The following is a 22,432-nucleotide window of genomic DNA, read 5'->3' as shown; positions in this document are numbered from 1 at the left end:
TACACAGAAGCATTTGTTGTCTGAATCCTGCGGAGAGGCATATCTTGTCCACTCTTTTAGTTTTTATCCAGGTGGAACAGAGGCTAAATCCAGACTAATACCCCGTCAGCGCATCATACCGTCAGCCGCACACCGTTCTCCGTATCTGTCGCTCAGCGATGTGAACCCTTCGGCGCAGGAACACTCGTAACTCCCTTTGGTGTTATGGCAGATCTGGGGACAACTCCCAAACTGCATACATTCATTGACATCTGCAGGCAAAATAAAACCAAGTGGGCAACATCTGCTCAGAGCCCATCCCTTCCTTAGAGATCCTGCTTCTGTTTAAATCCATATTCACAAGCAATAAGGATGAGAAAAGTGCAGATGAACACAAGTCATGATGCCAACATTTGCAGAACACTGACCAAACTTCAGATACTATTTCACATGCATTTCAAGTTTTCCCCTCATTTAATCTTCCAAAACGACTCTCTCAGGTATGGACTGTTATTGAACCCAAAGTCCCAAAGACCAGATTTAAACAGAAGCAGTCTGACTCTGTACAACAGCAGAACAAGATTTTCCCTTTGGGGAAGCAGCTGTTGTGCCACTGGTATTTGGTACCACTTCCCTTCTGCTAAGTGGCTCCAGGAAGGGGCGGCACTGATTCAGCTTTTTCAATTGAGTTCTTAGGCATCAGCCCTCAAAAGAACTATTCTAATCATCTGAGTATGGTACATCATGAAATAGGAACAGTAAATTCAAATGACCAAATACACCTAAAATCCTACTTGATATTTACCATCTTGGTAAGTGTCCCATCTTAGAACTCATTTACATAAGTCTGACATATGGAGGGGTGTAATAAATATGTATTGTCTGAAGAAAGGCAGACTTGTGTTTGTTAAAAAGAAATTTTGATCTCACACACTGATACAATAAGGAGCCATCATCACCCATGCCTTCATTCATCACATCAATTTCACAGACATTACTGAAGGTGAACGATCATCCAGTGCTATGCCAGACACCGATAAGAGAGCATGGGAAAAAAGCAACCGGCATGAGCTCAGCCCCATGAAGGGAATTAAACCATGTGTAATAAAAGGAAATGAGTGGAGAACCTAAAAAGCACAAGGTTCTCCTAATAGGAATTGGAGGAAATATACTCTACCTTCACAGAGGTTTCTGTCAATGCTATCGGCTTTGAATCCGGGTCTACAAAAGCAGATGAATCCTCCTTCACGTAACTGAGTACAGTTGTGTTCACACAGATTTTCAGCACATGATCTGTCTTTTCCTCTATCTGAAATGCAAAATCCAAGCATTACAAATGAAAGATGCAAAGCAGATCAAGCACAAGTGAACACTCAAGTGGCCCATCAGAAGAACACCTACAGATGGACCGTAGTCCACCAGGCTCCTCTGTCCATGGGATTCTCCAGTTAAGAATACTGAAGTAGGTTGCCATGCCCTCCTCAGGGGCTCTTCCTGACCCAGGGATCAAAGTCATGTCCCTTACATCTTCTGCACTGGCAGGCAGGTTCTTTACCACTAGTGCCACCTGGGAAGCCCAGATTTTATATATATGTATATATTTCTACATATATATAATATATACATTTCATGTGTGTATATATGTATATATAGCATATATATACACACACATATAAATAGAAGGCATTGACCCTGTTTAAAAGAAAAGGAGGAGGAGAAAAGGAAATGAAAAGGAAAGCAAATGGATGAGCAGCACCCAAGAACTGGTATTTAAAATGAGAATTCTATGTCTTAGTCAAACTGGCCCAATGCAGTAAGACTGAATTCCATCACAGATCCGCTTAATATCTGAAAAGAAATGTTGCCTCCATACCACATTAATGCCTGGGCTACCTATGTCATTTGAATAGATCTGAGAGAATAGCATTGAAACATGTGTATTATCAAGTGTGAAACAGATCGCCAGTCCAGGTTGGATGCATGAGACAAGTGCTCAGGGCTGGTGCACTGGGAAGACCCAGAGGGATGGGATGGGGAGGGAGGTGGGAGGGGGGATCAGGATGGGGAACACATGTAAATCCAAGGCTGATTCATGTCAATGTATGGCAAAAACCACTACAATATTGTAAAGTAATTAGCCTCCAGCTAATAAAAATAAATGGGGGGGGGAGGGAAGTACTATGGTGAAGAACCTGCCTTCAGGGTAGGAGACACCAGTTCGATTTCTGGTCTAGGAAGATCCCACATGCCATGAGGCAACAAAGGCTATGCTACACGACCACTGAGCCCGTGCTCTAGAGCCTTCGAGCGGCAACTACTGAAGCCTGCGAGCCTAGAGCCCACGCTCCACAAGAGCAGCCCCTAATCACTGCAACAGTGAAGACCCAGCACAACCAAAAATATAAACAAACAATTCCTCAGCAAGGAAGTTACCTTAAAAAGAAAAGGTACTATGGCTGATTTTAAGCCTTTTCATTTGCATAGGCAACTGAGAGAGAAACCAATGCTTGACCCAAGCCTAACTTGGAAATACCCCAAAGTCCTGGAACCATTCACATTGTCAGTTAGTCTCCAGGCATCAGAACCCAAACCAACCTCTCGGTTCAAATTCCCTCATGTTTACGCCTTTTAAATATTTAATTTAAGTCACATTATTATGTCAAAAACTCCAATCCTATTGAGAAAGTATGTGAAACAAATGGCGAATCAACTAAATATGGTTGGTTCTTCATCTTCCTTTGTAACCCACCCAGGAGAAAATTTTGCCAGGAAATCCTTGAGGGGGCCTCAGAAAAAGGCTATCAAAGCCCAGGAAGTTGGAAGCATGTGAAGCTAACTCATGTTACCAAGTCCAGACTTGTAGGGTTTGAAGAACTTCCTCCTTTTTCCTAAAAAGAAACTGAGGCCTAGCAATGTTAGTATGTACTCTTAAGCGGCACAGCTAGTGGCAGAGGAAGTGGGAGCCAGTTCTTCCAGTCTGGAGTCCCAGGCCTATTCCAATTCTGCCCCTGCCACTCTGTGTGACCTCAAGCAAGTTATTTAAACTCTCTGAGCTTTATTTTAGACATAACAGCAGTAATCCCCCGGAGCTAACTTGAGTAACAAATTAAAGAATGTATGTGGGGCTTCCCTGGTGGCTCAGTGGTGAAGAACCATTTGTTAATGCAGGAAACACAGGTTCAACCCCTGGTCGGGGAGGATCCCACATACCGTGGGGAAACTAAGCCCATGTGCCACAATCAACTACTGAACCTGTGTTCTAGCCTGGAAGCTTCAACTACTGAAGCCCACACACCCTAGAGCTTGTGCTCCACAAGAGAAGCCACTGCAACAAGAAGCCCACACACTGCAATGAAGCGTAGCCCCCTCCCCCTACAACTAAAGGAAAGTCCCCGCATGGAAATGAAGAGCTAGTGCAGCCAAAAATATATAAATAGATAAAAATTACATATATAAAAAAAGAGTGTATGTGAAAGCATTTCATAAATGCTATACAGGACTACCAAAGGGCAAATTATTAGCATGCCATTCCAACATTCACTTCACGTTAAGCTAGAATCATCCCTTGTTTGTGTACATCACACTTTTCCTATACAAAAATCCTCTCTTAAAAGTAAGTGTTCCTTCCAAGGTCTCCTGTGACATTTCTATTCTTTTAAAAAAATTTTTTTTAATTAATTGGCAGTGCCAGGTCTTAGTTGTAGCATATGGGATCTTTAGTTGCAGCATGTGGGATCTAGTTCCCCAACCAGGAATTAAACCAGGCCCCCTGCATTGGGAGCACAGAGTCTTAACCACTGGACCACTAAGAATGTCCTGACATTTCCATTCTTACCAACTACTCTTCCCCTCTGTGCCAAAGATACTGCATTTGGCTTAAGATGGAAAAAAAAATGTGCAAACTAAGAAACAAAATAAACAGCTTTAAGGTGCTGACAGCTACCTAGTGAACTGGGAAGAGGATGTGCCTTGCAGCTAAGGAGACCAGAGTTCAAATCCTGACTCAATTTCTTAATGACAGGGAGACACGGCCAATTTATTTAACCTGTAGGGTGGTTTCCTCATTTGTTTAAAAGAGAGTTACAGAGACATAAACAATTCCTAACTCACAGGTTTGTTACATGGATAAAATGAAATAGTCCATGCAGTATTCAGCACAATGTCTGATATAGAAAAAGTATTCAATAAAGAAACACAGCATGTAAACTAAAGACAAATGTGGTTACTGTTTATGTTATTGCAAATTTTTCAGTAAGGTAACCTGAGTTACTACCATGAAGTACAAAAATAATTATTTACTTACTGCATCCCATCTCATCGAAATTGTCACCACAGTCATTAACATGATCACACACCCGGTGCTGTGGAATGCAACGCCCATTGCTACACTTAAATTCATCCGGTGTACAAGGCCTAGGAGTCGGTGCTACACCTATAATTTAAGAATAAGTTCAAGTCAAAACATTATCTTCTGTGAAACAAGATGCTTCCTTCTCTAGCAGAGACAGTGTTTCTCACAAATAAGCTGGTGCTTCCCTACAATTCCTGGTCTCCCTTGCAGTTAGCTTGGGGGCAGATCCAACCAACGGACTATGAACGTAATGGACATCTGTCACTTCCAGGCCTAGGAAGTAAGGAAACTGTTTCCTCCATTTCTCTCTTCTCCCGTCTCAGCAACCTTGAAGACTATGCGTTCCGGATGGCTTAATACAGGATGAAGGGGGCTGCCTGACCTTCCTCAAACTTTAGGCCTCTGCTGGTATAAGCCACTGAAATGTTGCAGTTCATCTACTGTGATGCCTAGCAGTGATTCCTCTAACATCCTCCTCCATGGGAAGAATTTTAGCTTCCTATCCCTTTTTTCCACTCTGGGATTTGATCATATCCTACAAATATCTGGCATGATTAATAGAGGAAGTGGAAACAGAAGAGGAAAAGGCAAACCTGCCCCAGTTTTTAAAAAAGGTTTTATTTCTAGGTTTTCATTCTTTTGTGTTATGCTTCAAACAAACATATTAACAATGTTATAACCATTGATTCATCCTGCCCCAAAAAGGGGAAGAAGAGGGAGGGTACAAACTTGAACATGGCAATAGGATCAAAGTCTGCCTGACATAGGATGGCAACTGGCAGTAAGCATTCTACGGCCACATCAATATAAGGAATAGAGAATAGAAAAGCATTTATCTAAATTTCCCCAGATAATATCCATTTAGGAAAAAAGTAATTGGACTCAGGATAAATAACCTTCCTCACTGACTTTTTCTAGGTAAATTAAATTGCCCAGAAAATTAATCAGCTCTTTCCTTCAATGGATAGATGGAAAACAGTCTCAAAATGGAAAAGCACAGATTTCTCAATACCTAAAATATTAAATGCAGCCATTTATCTCGTAAAATAATCTATCATTTTTCTCTTCTGGGAAATGCATTTTCATTTTAAAGAAGGATATTAGATAAGCCCTGTGAACACTAGTGCTGCCTTATTCAACATGAGCTTTTCAGCAGGACATTGAGAAGTTCCCATCCCTAGATGAACAATTAGAAGCTCTAGGCTGAAGAGTGACCAAACCTCATCTTTGAAAAGAGATAAACCAGTAGTTTTTCAAGTGGGACTCAAACCACTATTTAGTATTTGTTCTCACTTCCTTAAGGAACTTTCCAACTTCTGGTTCAAATGAAACAGGAAGAATGGGGATGGGCTGCACCTGAGTACTGTGTGTTTGGGAGTCTTGCAAACAATGTCCATGGAGATCTGCAGTCATATGCACAACTCAAGCCTCTATAGAACAAACTGAAATCCCTGAGGGACATTTTGTGGACTTCAGACAATTGGGGGCCTTTCTTTTTCCCTTCTCCCTTTTGACTTTTGCTTACAGAGCTCCTGTTTCTCATCACTTCCATCTCCACAGTCATCCTCCTGGTTGCACACCTCATGACGATAAATGCAGCGATTGTTGTCACACCGGAAACGGTATGGTGAGTCACAGGCAACATTTACTAGAACACAAGATGAAAAAGCAAAAGTTTATGTTCAGAGTAGAACATAAGGGTCAATATCTAAAAACACTCCTGTTGCCAGCACCAGGCTTGGGCTTGCTTGATTCGCCCCTTATTGGCTTATTTGATTAACCAGTCGACAAACACATCTTGAGAGTCTCGTTGACACCCTGGTGCTCCACTACATACCAGGTTCAACTGGGGAAAAGAAAGACACAGTCCTTATCCTCATGGGACTTTTATTCTAGCAGAGAAACGAACTTCACAAATTAACCATTCAACTACAACTGTGGTAAGGGCCCCAAAGGAAACATGCAATGAAAGCATCTCCTGGGAAGATCTGATATAGATCTAGGGGAGGAGGGATCAGAAGAGGCTTCACATGGGAAGTCTGGGTCAGGAAGAAGATGGCAGGCTTCTGGACCCGAATAAAAGATCTCTGTGGCTGGAGCACAGAGTGAGGAGGACAACGGTGGCCGGGAGGTTGGAGAGACCAGCAGGACCATACATGAACTCTCATCCTAACAGCCAGGAGCTCACTGTTCGTCCTTCTGACTACAGTCCAGAAAATGAAGTCTTCTCATTAAAGTTCTACACTGTGATGGAATTTCCTTCCTCAATTTCCTCACCTATTACTTTCAAAGTTGACATCTCAAAGCAAACACGGACTCATTCTGTTACCCAGAGTTAGATCTCTGGCTGATGCTCATGCCCCTGTGAGGAACCTACAGGTAAAACCCAGGGCCCTTGGTTGGAACAGGGACATGATCCTCTATGCATGTACCAGGCATTCAGAACCCAACACACAGGTGTTTTCCTCTTTCCCATGGATGACATGGGCTGTTTGATTTTTCTTCTGCCTTGGTACCACACACAGGAAGCAAGAGGAGAGATTTTTAATGAGGTTGAGGGGAAAAAAGAACAGCTGTAAAAGCTGGTTCTTGGAAGTATTGTTAATAGAACTTCATAAGGATTATATGTGGTGAAAGGCAAATGTAACATTATAAAACAGCGCTGATCACTTTTTCATGTAGCTGTGTCTCTGCCTCCCCAAAGTTCAATCTTTCTAACTATGGGCACTTTATCTTATAGTGGGAAACAACTTTTCCAGGATTTATCTGACAGTTACACATGTTTAAGGTCTTTTTCAAGATTCTGCAAGTGAAAAACAAAACAAACTATTGTTAGTTCCTTAGAAGAAAAGATGTGGCAAGGGAAATACTGGGGTGCCACTGGGAAAATATAATTTAATTTATATTTTAATTATATAATATAATTAAATTCTCTTGATGGAAGGAATATTCTGATATATTGTTTTCTAGAGTCAAATCATAAAATTGAATAATGAGGGCTAAAATTAATAGTGGGGAATCTAGGAAATTGAATAGAAGAGGTGATGAGAACCTCAGAAGTGAATTACAGCTAAATGAGACTAAGAATTAAGAGTTTCAAGAGGATTGGAGGGCTTCTACTTATGTGACAGTCTTAAGCTTGGCTTGTATCTGAATCACCTGGTGGGTGAGGGAGGGGTTGGGGAGGTGGGTGGGCAGCTTACTAATGCAGAGACTGCTGGCCTCCACTGCCAGAGATTCAGATTGGGTAGATGTGGGATGGGCCCACGAATCTGTGTTTCTAACAGGTCCCCAGGTGATACTGACTCTCTTAGTAACAGAGATGATGCCTGAGATCTCCAATGACTCAAGGCATGGAGCAAAATGATCAAAACAAACTTATGTTCATTCACTTTGCTAAAATCGGTAGTTTCCAACCAAGAGACCAAATTAAAACCTAAGGAGCTTTTTCAGTATATTTTTGCCCAGACCCAAAATGTCCTTGGACATTGATAGGTCTAAGCCTGAAGTGGGACCAGAGCATGTGCTTCCAAAGCACTTTTCCCCAAGGGATTCAGATGGGTACCCACATTGAGATTGACTGATTTAAAAAATAAATATGCATCATACAACAGAAAGGAATTAGATGGGCTTGAGTTAGGATGTAAAGTGAAGTGAGTTTAAAGATTAACTGGTTTTAATATTTCCTAAAGGGGTTCTGTGAAGCTCCAGGGGTTTGGCAGAAGTACTCTGAGGGGCACCGAAAGTGGGGTGGAGCAGGAGAGATACACACTCCACCGTAACTCAGACTTTGACCACAACAGACCTGCCTTTATTTATGCGTGTTGGTTTTCCAACAATCTCTTTTGAGGACACTGTTTTCAAAGGCCACAAAAATGTTTAAAACTATGGATGTCTGCCCAACTTTCTCATGTCCCAAGAAGAAAACTAAGCAGGAAGGCCAAGTGAAAGTGCACTAATCAGATCATGTGTCCAACAACACGAAAATTGTACAAATGTCCCCCCACTTATGCTCCACATAAGAAACATTGACAACACCACCCCTCAATCTCTCACTCACAGCACAGATGAAGTTCTTCATCGGAACCATCTCCACAGTCATTATCACCATCACATTTCCAAGATGAATGGATACAAACGTGATTTTTACATTCAAACATAGTAGCTGGACAGTATGCACCATTGGGAAAGCGGGTGGCTGTTGGTGGGGAGGAGACATATTCAAATTACTAGAAAAAGATACTTTCTGGAAAGCTAGTTGGATATTTCTCCTTTTATAGAGAGAATTCTCCTAATATAAAGCGTTCCATTATAGCCTGCTCTTTCCTGATTCAACCACACAAGTACTGCGGCCTTAAACCATCTGAAATTCTGATGGAATGTTTCTTAAGGATAATTGACTAAGCCCAATATTTAATGACATGAGTCATTCTATGAACAGCATTGGGTTTTTTCTTTTTCAGGTAAGTGAAACTTTTCAGCAGTGCCAGCACTGGTTTTTCCTATCATACATTTAAAGTCTCTTGGAAACCAAGGTTTTAAGATGTGGCAACCACATGATCAACAAAATCCATCATAGATAAGCATCAATAGTTAATATTTATTCAGTGGTTCAAAAAGACTAAAATACAAATGATCATATAGGCTTTATACTTTTAAACAATTTTATATCCCTTTGTTACAATTCAGAAAATGCTTAATGCTAGAACTTCAATGTGGTTGAATACCCATTTATTCATTGCTTGAATATTCTTTTCCTGCCAAGTTTTATCTGATTAATGATTTGTAGAGTAGTTGATAATATATAAATACTTTCATCACCACAGACATAATATATTCTCTCTCTATATATATATATATTATTTGAAATATTATTAGTGAAATGTACTTGAATGACAACTGTGAAATATATAGACATGATGACTCAAGCTCCATGTCAATTGATAATTATCAATGACTGCTAAATAGAAAATATCTATGACCTTTCAATCTAAGAAGCGGTGGCTAATGGGTCTAAACAGCCATAACCATACCAATTGTCTAGAAACTTACGACAATTGGCTTCATCAGAGGCATCGTGACAGTCAGCCAACCCATTGCACTTCAAATGTTCAGAAACACAGTGCCCACTATCACACTGAAAATATCCCGGACGGCAGGTCATCATCTCTGAAAAGGAAAGAATGTTATTTCGAAGGTGCCTTGGTATTCTCGGACAAGTCCTAGCTCTGTGGAGGGTAGTAAGTATTCTATCACATTCCTATCCATACCCAGTGACTGGCTCACAACAAACCCACAACTTGTGGTTAGTGAGTGAGTAAACTCTCAAAAGTTACACCTTCCCCATTCAAGATATGGAGATGGAGGTACCAATCTCTCCTCTAGCTAAAATGAGATTTTAAAAACTCTCTTGTGATTTTCCCCTATTATTGATCTAGAATGCTCTAAGGTAATCATAAGTCATAGAAAGTACAGAGAAGAAGGTACTGTCATGCTAAGGTTTATATATTACCTAAAATACACAAAAATCATCTTACTCTATAAAACCTTACAAACACACATTGGAAGTCCCTGTTGTTTCGTGGCTAAGGCATGTCCAGCTCTGTGTGACCCTATGGACTGTAGCTCACCAGGGTCCTCTATCCATGGGATTTCCCAAGAAAGAATACTGAATTCCCTACTCCCCTCCAATATGCTGATCCTAGTACGAGACTCTACGGGAAGCCCCTCAAATTGCTGTAACAGTTACCGCAGTCCCGCTCATCTGAGTTGTCCCCACAGTCGTTGACTTGGTCACAGACCCATCGAGAAGGAATACAGTTCTGATCATCACACCGAAACTCACTCTCTGTGCATTTCCGGGGGGCTGAAAAGGAAAGCCACGTGGCCACTGGAGGGCACCAGGAGTCGTACACAGTGGACTGGCCTAAGCGTCCTCTGTGCCCAACCCCTCCTGTGCCCCAAGTCCCAGACCATCCAACCTGCAAAAATAGACTTTTCACTTCAATTGTAAGTCTGTTTTTAGTCAGCTATAATTGCAGGTGAGACCAGCACCCTGATTCTCTCCACAGCCCATACTTTCTCATTTCCAAAAGGAGACTAAAGTTAGAGTATATTTCATGTTAGTTAATCTGAAATTGACACATATCATAAGGCAATGATGTAAATCACCTCAAGTTCTTTTTGAAAAAAAGATGTTGTTGAGTGTAAATAAATTAACAGACAAAAGATATACCTGCATAGATATTCTTTTCCTAGAGAGTGATTACAATCTGCTAAGGAGAAGATGAAAAGTAGAAATGTACCAGTCAGAAAGCAAGAGATCAGACAGCCATCATCCTCCCCTTTGAGGATGGCATTGACAGTTGAGTTACAAAGAGCAGACATCACCACTCCAATGGCACATGGGAAAGAAGGACCCCGAACACTCACCACAGTTTTCCTCATCGGAGTGGTCTCCACAGTCATTTTGCCCATCACATCTCCAGCGAAGAGGGATGCAGCGGTGATTTGCACACCGAAATTCCCCAGAAGGTTTGCATGTCATCGACTCTGCAAATCACAGTCATTGCAAATACTTCAGAAGCCCACGGGCAAGGAATGCCAAAGCAGTACTGGCTCTTGTGAGATGGTCTGAGGCTTATGCTACCATAGTCTTGAAACTCCCAGAAAGAGGAATGCCAGCCACATTCACTGTCAATACTCCTCTTTAGGCTAAACTGAACCTATCCTATTATTTGAAACTAAATCCATTCTCTTTTGTAGCAACAGTTCCAAAAATGATTTGGTCCCTGGCTTGTAATTTGCAACAAAGGCCTGGAAAGGAAAATTAAGTGATGCTGCCAGCAAACAAAACATGTCCATTACATTGTCTTTAGGTGATTAGATTCAGTGTTATTAAAATAACTCATTATCTTTCCTACCTCTCTTCCTACCAAACCCAACACACACTTTGTTTTTAAGCTAGAGAATATGCCTAACCTTGGAAAATTCCATTAATTCATTTGGCCTTTTTTGTCCGTAGACTCTTTCTATATTGCCAAACACAAAAGATGTGGAAGGTCAGAAAGACATTCGAAATATCAAAACCTCCAAATAAGAAATATTCTGATTCTGAAACATCCTTTTTAGAGATACATATCAAATCTTTTCTCTACCTCCTCCCTCCCATCCATTTCAATCAATCTGTAAGATAAGACAAACTTGTCAAATGTAAAATAAGAATTTCCCATTTGGGAGAAATTACACAAATTCCTAATATCTTCACATTTGGGGAAAGATTTCATTTAAGATGATATAAATGAACCTCCCAGTACCCCTGTAAAATGCTGGGATCCCTATAAAATCGCTGTAAAATGCAGCATGTTATTAGAGGCAAACAAAGGAAGGATGACATGGGAAACCCAGCCTCCCCTCCGAGTAATCTGCTCATCCCTCCCCGCTCCCGGGCCGCCCCTCCTACCACAGTCCTGCTCATCACTGTTGTCCCTGCAGTCGTTGACACCGTTGCACACAGCCCACTTCGGGATGCAGCGGTAGTTTGTTTTGCAGCTGAATTCTGTATAGTTATTGCAGCGATAGGAGGGGCCCACTGAAAAGACAGGAGGGAGCAAAGCACGAACTGTAAGTCGTGGTCCTGCCAGGAAACCAAAGACACCTTTCCACAGTGACCGTGTTATCAACCAAACAGACTTTGTCTGTTTGGCAACTGTGTCTCTTTTGTGCTTAGTTGCTCAGTCGTGTGACTGACTCTCTGCAGCCCCATGGACTGTAGCCCACCAGGCTTCTCTGCCCATGGAATTTTCCAGGCAAGAATACTGGAGTGGGTTGCCAGTTCCTACTCCAGGGGATCTTCCCAACTCAGGGATCAAACCTGCATCTCTCGAGTCTCCTGCATTGGCAGGTGGGTTCTTCACCACTGAATCACCTGGGAAGCCTGTGTTTCCTTTAGGTGTCATTTATTCACTAAGAGTAGAAAGATAGAGACCTTAGGTTTTCTCAACATGTCATTACCACTCATTTATGTTGTGGTCAGACTGCTGGCGAGAAATGGGGTGGGATGGGGGAAAAGGTACCCTGGTACATTTTTTTACTGGGTTTGAAGTTAAAAAAAAAAATCACTTCACATGAGGTTCAGGTCCCTCATTGACCTTCTCTGTCTCTCACCAGCTTTCTCTGAGGCTCAAAACAGAAGGTGCGAGATAAAAATGTAAGTTCTTTTATCATATTCTGTAGTTAGACATCCCGTGGGCAGAGACCAGGAATCCGCCATTTGAGCCCCAGGGGTGTGGTTCCAGCTGCAGGCCGAGCGTGCATTCTTGGGGAGAGCGAAGAGGGAGCATGCCACAGGGCTACAGCAGGAGCTCTGCACTCCCTCTCCGGCCACACGGAGCTGCTCGCAGGCCAGACCCGCACACAGAACTCACAGCATTCCTGCAAGGGCTCGTCTGAGTAGTCTCCGCAGTCGTTGTCCACGTCACACTTCCATATCTGCGGGATGCAGTGGCCATTCGCACACTTGAAGTAGCCGGGCGGGCAGGTCCTGCCGGCGCAGTGGGAGCTGTCCTCGTCCGAGTTATCGTCACAGTCGTCCTCCATGTCACACTGCCAGGATTCCGGAATGCAGCGTTTGTTGGCACACTGCCATTCGTAGGACTCACACTGGTGATGCTCTGCAAGCGGTGGCATTTGGTTATCAGTTTGGAAGGCTTCAGGAACAGAAGCCCCTAATTTACACTAACGGATCCCGTAGAACTCCACGATACTTTCCTTTTAGAGGATTTATGGCCTAATGCACTTATTACTAACCAGTAACACTACACGGGCCGATAGTCCATTGACTATTACCATCTCCTACATTCTTAAAGACCTTTTTTTTGCGTGTAACATTAGAGGATGAGGATTGACAGCCTACTAAATTCACTTTTTCTGGTACCTGTTGCCCTAATGGACAATGGTTTTCAAACTTTGTGTTTGTTGCTATTATTGATGTGCTACTTTTACTTTGGAGGGTTGTTTTTTGGGTTTTAGTGGAGTTTTTTTTTTTTTCTTTTTTTTTGAGAAGGTGCTTTTTAAAACTGGAGACATAAATAAATATCACAACTGAGAGTCCCTGTTTAAAATGTGGGAATCCCTGATTTCACCCTCAATATTAGCTCTTAAAGAAGACTCTATACACAGTACACGGCAAAGAACCACAAAAATAGACAACTTATAGATGTGGGATGGACTCTGAGTTGTCTTTTTCCTCCCCCAGGATTTTGGACCAGATTTTGATATGACATTCAGAAAACCCCCACTGAACCATGATCATACATAATCAACTACAGAAGTGGGCAAAGAATGTAGAAAGTGATTCCACTCACCACAAAGCACAGGGTCTTCATCGGACCCATCAGGGCAATCCTGACGCAAATTGCATAGGGAGTGTGAGTTGGTGCAGTTGCCATCATTGCACTGGAACATTCCTAATGCGCAGAAGCGCTGCGGGCAAGTGACAGGTTCATCAGAACCATCCAAACAGTCTCTCCGCCCATCACATTTCCACCAGATAGGAATACACCTGCACAAAGGAAACAGCGCTTCTCTTAGCAAAGCAACAGGCAGTTAGAGGAGCAGGCAATGACCATCCAGAGAGAAGAAGGCAAAGCTGAATTTCAAGCAATGATATGCAAGCGTTTTATCATGGCCCAAGAAGAGGATCAATTCAACCTTTGTTACTGTGGCATAATCTTCAGAGAAAACATAACTAGGTTAGATAGAACAGGTGTGTTAAGACCTACCACATGCTGAAAAAGTGCTTTGAGCATGATGACCAAATTCCTGCCACAGCCAACAGTAAGTGTGTGTTCAGAGCTGCGGTTCTGGGTAACGGATGGATGGTTAGAGCTATCAGTCAGAGGAAGAGATGATATTAGGCTATGGGCTGGGAAGCTGGAGGCACTACCATTTGTTGAGAGTCTACATTGTGATGGGGTATGCTAGATTCCTAATCTAGGATTCTTCACTCAATCATCAAAATAATCGGCCACTGAATCTTAGATGCTATGGTTTGCATAACACCTCCTCTTAATCTCACTCTCTGACTCTGAACCCCCAGTCATCGAGGGCCGTACCTACTGTGAGGGAAATAATCTGTGACTGTGTTTCATAACAAATACAAATGATCAAAAATAGATTTGTGTGACCCCCGATCCTCTAGCAAAGTTAACTGAGGAGCTAGGCCAGCATGTGTTTGAAAAAGATGGGGAAATTGTATCGTTCCTAAGGGCCGTTTCTCAGTGTACACTTATGTACATTCTTGACCCTGAGACTTTGGGCAACTCATTAAAAATAAAACACACACAGTTTGCTTCCTTGTTACAGATATGAACATTTGCATGCCTGGGTATAACTGTTTGGTTCCTAAAATGCCTCCTTTCATGGAGGAAATTATCTGAAGTTGGAGACCTCAGACTGAAGTTGGACAGTTGGAGATAGTCTTGGTGCATCCCAAATGAGCCATGTTAATTAGCCAAAATCTTGTTCATTAGAAAACTCTAATCCCCAGGGCCCTTGAAGTTCAATGTGCGTCCAAAGGCTGGGGAGGCAGTGGGGAGAGGGAGGAGCAAGCCTTACATTTCACTGTTGGCACACAGGAATTGGGTGCTAGAGCACATGGGCAGGCACTGGGTGCTGTGACCGTGCTGGACGGTATAGAAATTGTCTGGACACTCGCAAGTGAATCCAGCACCTCCTTCTTTGATGAGGCAGAGATGAGAACAGCCACCATTGTTCGTACCACAGGGATTAGCCACTAGCGAAAGAAGGGAGAAAATATATGTTCATTCACTTAAAGCATGGACGAACTGATTACTTGCCACATAAAACTCATCACCTCTTAGTAAAAAAATCATTACCCCAGATACATGCTTTTTCAAAAAGTTCATAAAGAAGACATATGGTAGAGCTGTGTTAGCAACCCTGATGCTGATACTGTAAACTGATTTATGTGCAGAAGTGAGGCTTACTCACTGCTAGAAAAGATCTCTCAAAGTTCCCTGGTGGTCCAGTGGCTAAGACTCCACACTCCCAGTGCAGGGGGCACAGGTTTGATTCTTGTTTAAGGAACTAGATCCCACATTCCATTAAAAAAAGAAAGTTCTTGAAGAGCAAGTGGGAGGTTTAGCATGCACCCGGAACCTAAGTTAAAGTTTTACTTTCCAACAGATGCTATATTCTCTCATCCTAAGGATACAGGCAACAGAAGTTGGCCCAGAATCAAGTTGACAGGTAAACTGAGCAACATCTATACTAATTTTCTGGACTGCCACTCAGAGGTAAAGATGAATTTGAACTTCTGCTAAATAATATGAAGAATATTACCTTCCAGAAAAAAATAGTTTGCCAATTCTCATATTCCCTAACTTCCAAGTTTATCATACGTTAACCATAAATTATGCTTATCATATATTTCCTAACTTCCAAGTTTATTAAGACAACATGATCTAGCAGCCCCACAAAATTCACTCTATCCCCAAAGAATATTCCAGAACTTGGCTAGATATCAAATGCAAATAGCCATTTAATAAATGATATTTTATGGTTACTATAACTTTCCTTTAAGCGTTTCTTTTCATTATTTCAGTAGATTGATCTTAGTAAAGAAATGATTCTTATAAATATATCCATGTGATTATAATACATTTCTTAAGCGTTATAATTTATTGTGGTTATACAGGAAAGTCTTTATTTTTCAAAGGTGCTTTCTAAAGTAGGACTGAAATGTCAAGGCAACATATAACAACTGTTGATTCTTATTTAAACAAAAAACCCAAGATCTTTAAGAATATAGCAGGTACTGTGAAAAAGAATCAGCAGCAGCCTTTTCCAGAAAGAGGGGAATAAACTCTATACCTTTAATTTCCATCCCCTCAACTCCTAACATTTGTTTCATAGAAAACATTAACAAGTAACACCATTTCTGGTATAAATTATGATACTAATGATTAAAAAAAAAAAAAAAAAAGCATCTTGGACAAGACCCTAAAGTAACTGTGCAAAAACTTCTGAGTAACTGTGCAAAAACTTCTGAGTCAACTACTCACCAAATGGCTGCCTGTAAGGATGATACACACGGATATCATACGGCCTGTGTGTTACGTTCAACAGCGCCACTCTATCTGACCCATTGTATTTGTTTCCCTTTTCAACTGTCTTTGTATTCCAATCTGTCCAATAAATGGTGTCTTCAAAAACGGTAATAGCAAAGGGGTGAGAGAGCGTGCCAGTTTCATAAACCGTGTGCCGATGGTGGCCCTCCAGATCAGAGTACCTAGGGTCAGAGGAAGAAAGAGTGACTCAGTGAAGATCAGGCCTCTCCTCTAATGCCTTCAAGGATAGAGGAGCTAACAAATCAATGAAGAAAGTGCTACCTTCTAGAGATACTGATATCGTGGAATTTGGCTAGGAAATTATGTCAGAATATTGTTACTTTAATATTTAAAAATCTGGGCAGAGACCCTAAAACTCCCACAAAAGGTGGAATGATCTAGCAACTACAAAAGTTGATAACATTAGCCATGGGATGTCAGAAAATTTTCCAAAATATCTTAATTTATGAAAACTTAAAGAAGGCATAGGAAAACCAGAGGTCAATCTTTTGGATCTCTGTTGCTAAGACTGCAGACAAATGACCAGAACATAGTCATTATCTGTTTCTTTTTTAAAAATTCATAAACCAGAAAGCAGTCTTGATCTCTTCTCTCAGTTCTTACATGATCTCTACATAGTGAACTCAGACACTTTTATGAGTATTTTTTCTCAAGTGAAATTTTTTTCAAGATAAATTTAACAGAATGACACAATTTTTAAAGATCTTGTTTTTTGCATGCAATAGGCTGTTTATCTGGGTACTAGTTCATAAATACCCAGAAGACATTACCATTGTCTAACTATGCCATAATTAGCAATGTCTCTGAAATAAACACATATTGCTTGGCCAACAATTTGTATTACATTTTTTACAAGGAGCATTCTTCATTGAACAGTATAATGCTTCCAAGTCTATTTATCACATATTTGGAAGGGAAGGGCAAAGTAAAGGGATAAGGAAATTAAGATGAGTTGAGCACTAGGCTGACTACCATAGGGGAGAGATTACTAGCTGCTGTTTTAGGAGTGTAAGAAGTAAAAGCACCAAGACAAAACTGTGATCTGGATGGCTTCAAAGTTCACACTCTTTTTCTTGTACCATGCCTCAGAGCTCGGCGAACTGCCTATAGGCACTTTAGTTAGAAGCGACCTCAGAGTAACTTTCAACAAACAGGCCAATTAGAAGCTGCCTAGGAATAATACACACACACAACCCTGGTGTTTGGAATGAAGAGTTATGCAGTTTGCTTTATTCTTTTCTATGTACGTACTCAATGTAACCCAGGTGGGCGTCTGCCCAGTAGAGTAGATCATTGGTGTAATCAATGGTGAGGCCATTGGGCCACATGATCTTGGTAGAGATAATCAGAGACTTGAGGGTTCCGTCCATGCCTACTCTCCCAATGTATGCTCGGTCACCCCAGTCTGCCCAGTAGACGTGCCTGTTGGAACAAACACAACATGTCAGTCCCTGAAGCCAGAGGAACTCAGTGGCAAAGACACAAGATTTCTCCAACTAGAGAAACTGAATTTACATCCTACAGAGCATTTCATAAAGGAAAGAGAACAGAAAGGAATGTAAAAGGGGATAATGTGTAGGAAATGCTCAGGAATGAACATGATAAACTAGAGATTTCAGTAGATTTGACATGGAAAGTCCAGTAAAGGTGGGTTGTTGCTTTCTTAACCATGATTTACTTGCATGCAGCCAAGTTACTTATGTAACTTTAGAAGTGAAGTGATGTGTCATGGCAAAGAAAACAGCATATGAATATTATTTGAACAAGTCATGCTTCCAGCCATTATACTAAGCCATTTACCAGGTAGAAAAAGCAGAAGACAAATTCAGCAAGATACTGGCCTTGAGATCACTACGTGAACAGCCTTTTTGGTAACAGAGGTGGAAGAAGGGCGTAAAAGAAGAGCCTGAGATTACAGGAAGACAATACCCATATCGAGGGTGAAGTGCAAGTCCTCTAGGGTTCTCAAAGCAGAAGGTGTTGTTGGCATCCACACAGTGCTCAGCCAACTTACGGCGGTATCGACCATTGAGGTCAGAGACAGAAAGGCAATTCAGGTAGGAATCCACCCAATAGAGCTTTCTGCAAATGGAGAAGCAGGAGTTAGAGCCGTTTTACTTGTAAAGCAAAGTACATTTAGCCACACAGTTTCCTATCCAAGCACTTTCCCCCCAGGCAAACAATGACAAGAGGAAAACAGTTGACCTTCCTGCAATGAGGCAAAAAAAGATGCAATAATGTGTGCTCGTTTTCCTATTGCAAGGTGATGTCACCTTACGGTAGGGAATTGTGGGGCCACAGAAGGATTTTGGCTTTACTTGCTTCATGCAACAAAAGGCATCTTTCCAGGTAATGATTCAGGCTTTACAGGAACAAGGAAGCAGAAATGAGAGCAATCAAGAAGTATCATGAACTACAGTTTATATGTGGAGTCAAGGAATCTTGTCTCAAGTGCAGCCTTGAGACTGCAAAAGGGAACTCTGAATGCTGGCATCCTTAAGATAAAGAAAAACCTGACGGCTCCCTAGCCTTGTCCCACTAGGCTGGCAAAATGACTTTCTTAACCTGTGCCAAATTTCATTTAATCAAATCACCATTCTTAAAGTATCCATAACCTTCCAAAGTTCAATACTCCTAGAATGTCTGATAGTCAATTTCCACTGAAATGATTCTCTTCCAAAAGTTCCAACGTCTCCTTGCCAGAGATAAACATGATCCAATCATACTAAGTGTCAGAATAATTGTTAGGACAGTAGTACCTTCTTAGGCTTGTGGACGAGGAAAGGAGTATGCAAAAATGTACAAGCCTTGCTCATTTGGGTGAGTACTGATGACTGAGATGGCCACAATTCTGGGTTCTATCACTGTACAGGGTAATAATAGCAACAATAATAGTAGCTATCTATTCCATGCCAGGCTTCCCAGGGGACTCAGTGGTAAAGAATCTTCCTGCCAATGCAGGAGACACAGGAGACTTGGGTTTGATTCCTGGGTCTGGAAGATCCACTGGAGGAGAAAATGAAAACTCAATCCAGTATGCTTACTGGGAAAACCATAGGGTTGCAAAGAGTAGGATACAACTTAGTGACTGAACACGCACATATTCAATGCCAGGCCCTGGGCTAAGGGCTAAGATCACAACAACTGCCGAACTAAGTTCTACTGTTACTCTTGTTTTCTTGATTAGGCTGCTGAGGCCCAGAGGTTAGTAAGAGCTAGCGCAGGAATTAATTGAAGACTGGCTGTCCCATAGGGTATTCTCCTCTGTGGAGCTTACTGCCAACTCACTAATTCCTCTTTATTCAACAATCAAAACACTGACCTGTGAACAGAATATGGAGAAGGCACTCCATCCCCACATAGGGAAAAATTAAGAGGACTGAAAGCCAGTCCAATTTTCCATTGTGAAATTTTGCACTGTGCTTTGAAAACCTAGTATATCAAGTTTAAGGGCTTTGGGAACCAAACATCTTTGAGTTTATTGTGGACATCTTTATCGATACTGGGAAGATTATTTCAAATTTCCAAGTAATTGTATCTTAGAACTGTCCCCTATAAGCCTAAATGTGACTGGGTTCTATTCTGCCTTGTGTTTTAAGGAATGTTTAATCTGGTTGGAATCTTTCTTGAACATCTGAGGAAATGCTTCAGTCGTAAGATATTTTATCCTACAATCACTCTAGACTTTTTTGCTCCATCTTCCTGACTACCACACATGTATCTAATTCTTTCCCCTGGTCAAGCACATGCCTAGAACAAGAGGAAAGCAGCTAAAGTCCAGGGGAAAATATCACCCTACCAGTTTTGGGGAGAGAGGGCTGAATGACAATATCAAGGTTAAAATATTATCTTTCCCTGCATTGAAGCAAAGGACAAGATAAGAAGAGGTACCATGGTTAGTTCTGTTCCTGCAAATCATTAGTTGCTATGCTTTTTGACACCTCACAGAGTCACTATATATAAAATATTTGTATTCACATCAATATTTTATTGATTATTCTGCAGGCAGTTTTGGAGCACCCATGGCAGGCAGGCTATTATTCAACTAGAACTAGGAAGCCAATTCTCCACCCCCCAACTTTACTCTTAAGACGGTCAAACAGAAAAGATGTGGAAGCATCCTCTGTGGATCTGGGGTGACCAAAGCAATAATATTTGCAGCCTAAGTGCATGCATCTTCCTGTCAACCACAAAGCCAAGTTTCGGATTCAATAGAGATGTGAAGAAGTGTGATTGAACTGGTAGAGTTGAATTAATATACCACTGTCTACCATAAAGATGCTCAGAGTTTCAAGTCAGCCATTCTTTAATTTATAAGCAGCCCAAGTTGGGAATGACTAGCATTGTAAGTTGGAGAAGGAAATGGCAACCCACTCCAGTGTTCCTGCCTGGAGAATCCCAGGGACGGGGGAGCCTGGTGGGCTGCCATCTATGGGGTCGCACAGAGTCGGACACGACTGAAGTGACTTTAGCAGCAGCAGCAGCAGCAGCAGCATTGTAAGTAGCCTGTGAGTTCCAGGAAAGCAGAGGCTGTGTCTGTCTTGCTTACCTCCAAACCCCAGTCCCTAGAATAGCACAGCACTTAGGCAACAGCTTTAAATGACTGAATGCACCAACCAAAGCATGAATCAACCCTTCACAAACCTCCAGTAATAACAGAGCTCTTTCTTCCTTTGTGATGCCCCTCCCCATAAAATTCATATCATATATTCTTAAAAATCACTAGATTTTAGATTCTGTGGTATCCCATCTGATTATTAGGTACACAGCAGAAAACAGCAACAACATCAAAAACAAAACATGTAGAAGCATTAAAATGTTTCCACCTGGTAACCCAAGTTTGAAAGATCAATTCCCTATTAAGATGAAAGCAGGGCTAGAACACTTTTTAAAAAACAAAAACTTGTTAACTTTTAAAAAGCTTTTTTTCTTACCTGGTAACCCAGTCGATAGCCAGACTTTCCGCACCCGGTAGATTGTGCTTTAGGACTGTCTCCCTGTTTGTCTGATTCACAAACATTCTCTCAATGACTTTATTCTCTATATCAAGCCAGTACAATCTCTTTTCTACTCGGTCAAAATCCAGTGCCACAACATTACCCAGTCCTTGCAAGATGAGGGAGTATAAGTGGCCATCAATAGTTAGATTTCTCAAATAGTAACGGTTGCTAAAAATGAGATCAGGCTCGATGTTGCTGTTCTGCCGGCAGGTCTTTCCATCTGGCTCACGGATGTAGCCTGGGGCACATTTGCAGATATAAGTGCCAGGTAAGTTCTCACACATTTGGCTGCAGACGAAGGGCGTCTCCCTGCATTCATCAATATCAACACAAGTCCTCTTGTCCGACAACAGCTTGTAACCAGGGTTACAAGAACAATAGAAACTGGTTAAGGTGTCTGTGCAGTTTTGGCTACAACCACTGAGTGTAGGGTCATTGCACTCATTAACGCCTGTGGGTAAAAGACAGTTATCAGAGAACCTAAGTTGTCAGTAATGGATCCACCATAATGGTCAAAAAAGTCAGCCTTCCCACTGGACAGATGCAGTTCTTTTTGTTTGGTTGGGTTTGGACAGACCTAAGTTCTTAATGAATCATGCTAAAAAAGACAAATAAACAGGGACAAATAAGAAGGGATTTCTAAAGGCCCTACATTATTCAAAAGTCACTCTTATTCAACTTCCTTCCTTGATCCTTCACCAATGGTTTTAACAACTAATACAACCAGGGTGGGGTTAGGGGCGGGGGTGGGGCAGGGGGAGGGGGGACTTCCAGTTAAACTCTCCCCTTTAGTCACCTGAGGATGAAAATTAAGAACAGATTAAGGAATGTAGCAGAGGGGTAGTTAAAGCAACAAGTCATTGCAAGATCAGCACTGTTTTGTTTATCTCCTGTTCTCTATAATGAATGGCTAACTGATGATTAGTCCAAAAAATGTGTGTGACTGACCT

At 41.6% G+C, this 22,432-nt stretch overlaps 1 protein-coding gene across 2 annotated transcripts in view; it reads right to left on the bottom strand.

Annotated features, from left to right (window-relative positions):
- Nucleotides 1–22,432, bottom strand: part of LRP2 (LDL receptor related protein 2) — a 176,544-nt gene that overhangs the window by 21,663 nt on the left and 132,449 nt on the right. For both annotated transcript variants that reach the window (XM_043894725.1, XM_043894726.1), the window contains 16 exons: nt 21,417–21,933; nt 18,412–18,564; nt 17,734–17,904; nt 16,417–16,643; nt 14,948–15,125; nt 13,696–13,892; nt 12,757–13,002; nt 11,793–11,921; nt 10,763–10,882; nt 10,080–10,196; nt 9,383–9,499; nt 8,391–8,528; nt 5,856–5,978; nt 4,283–4,411; nt 1,157–1,288; nt 120–251 (listed from right to left, as the gene is read on the bottom strand). In XM_043894725.1, coding sequence (XP_043750660.1) covers nt 120–251; nt 1,157–1,288; nt 4,283–4,411; nt 5,856–5,978; nt 8,391–8,528; nt 9,383–9,499; nt 10,080–10,196; nt 10,763–10,882; nt 11,793–11,921; nt 12,757–13,002; nt 13,696–13,892; nt 14,948–15,125; nt 16,417–16,643; nt 17,734–17,904; nt 18,412–18,564; nt 21,417–21,933 — 2,826 coding nt within the window. The remainder of the gene's footprint in view (nt 1–119; nt 252–1,156; nt 1,289–4,282; nt 4,412–5,855; nt 5,979–8,390; nt 8,529–9,382; nt 9,500–10,079; nt 10,197–10,762; nt 10,883–11,792; nt 11,922–12,756; nt 13,003–13,695; nt 13,893–14,947; nt 15,126–16,416; nt 16,644–17,733; nt 17,905–18,411; nt 18,565–21,416; nt 21,934–22,432) is intronic.

The sequence above is a fragment of the Cervus elaphus genome, chromosome 33 (genome assembly GCF_910594005.1).
Source record: "Cervus elaphus chromosome 33, mCerEla1.1, whole genome shotgun sequence".
Classification (NCBI taxonomy): domain Eukaryota; kingdom Metazoa; phylum Chordata; class Mammalia; order Artiodactyla; family Cervidae; genus Cervus; species Cervus elaphus.
The sequence above is the reverse complement of the archived record's forward strand: the minus strand, read 5'-3'. Positions and strand labels throughout refer to the sequence as shown.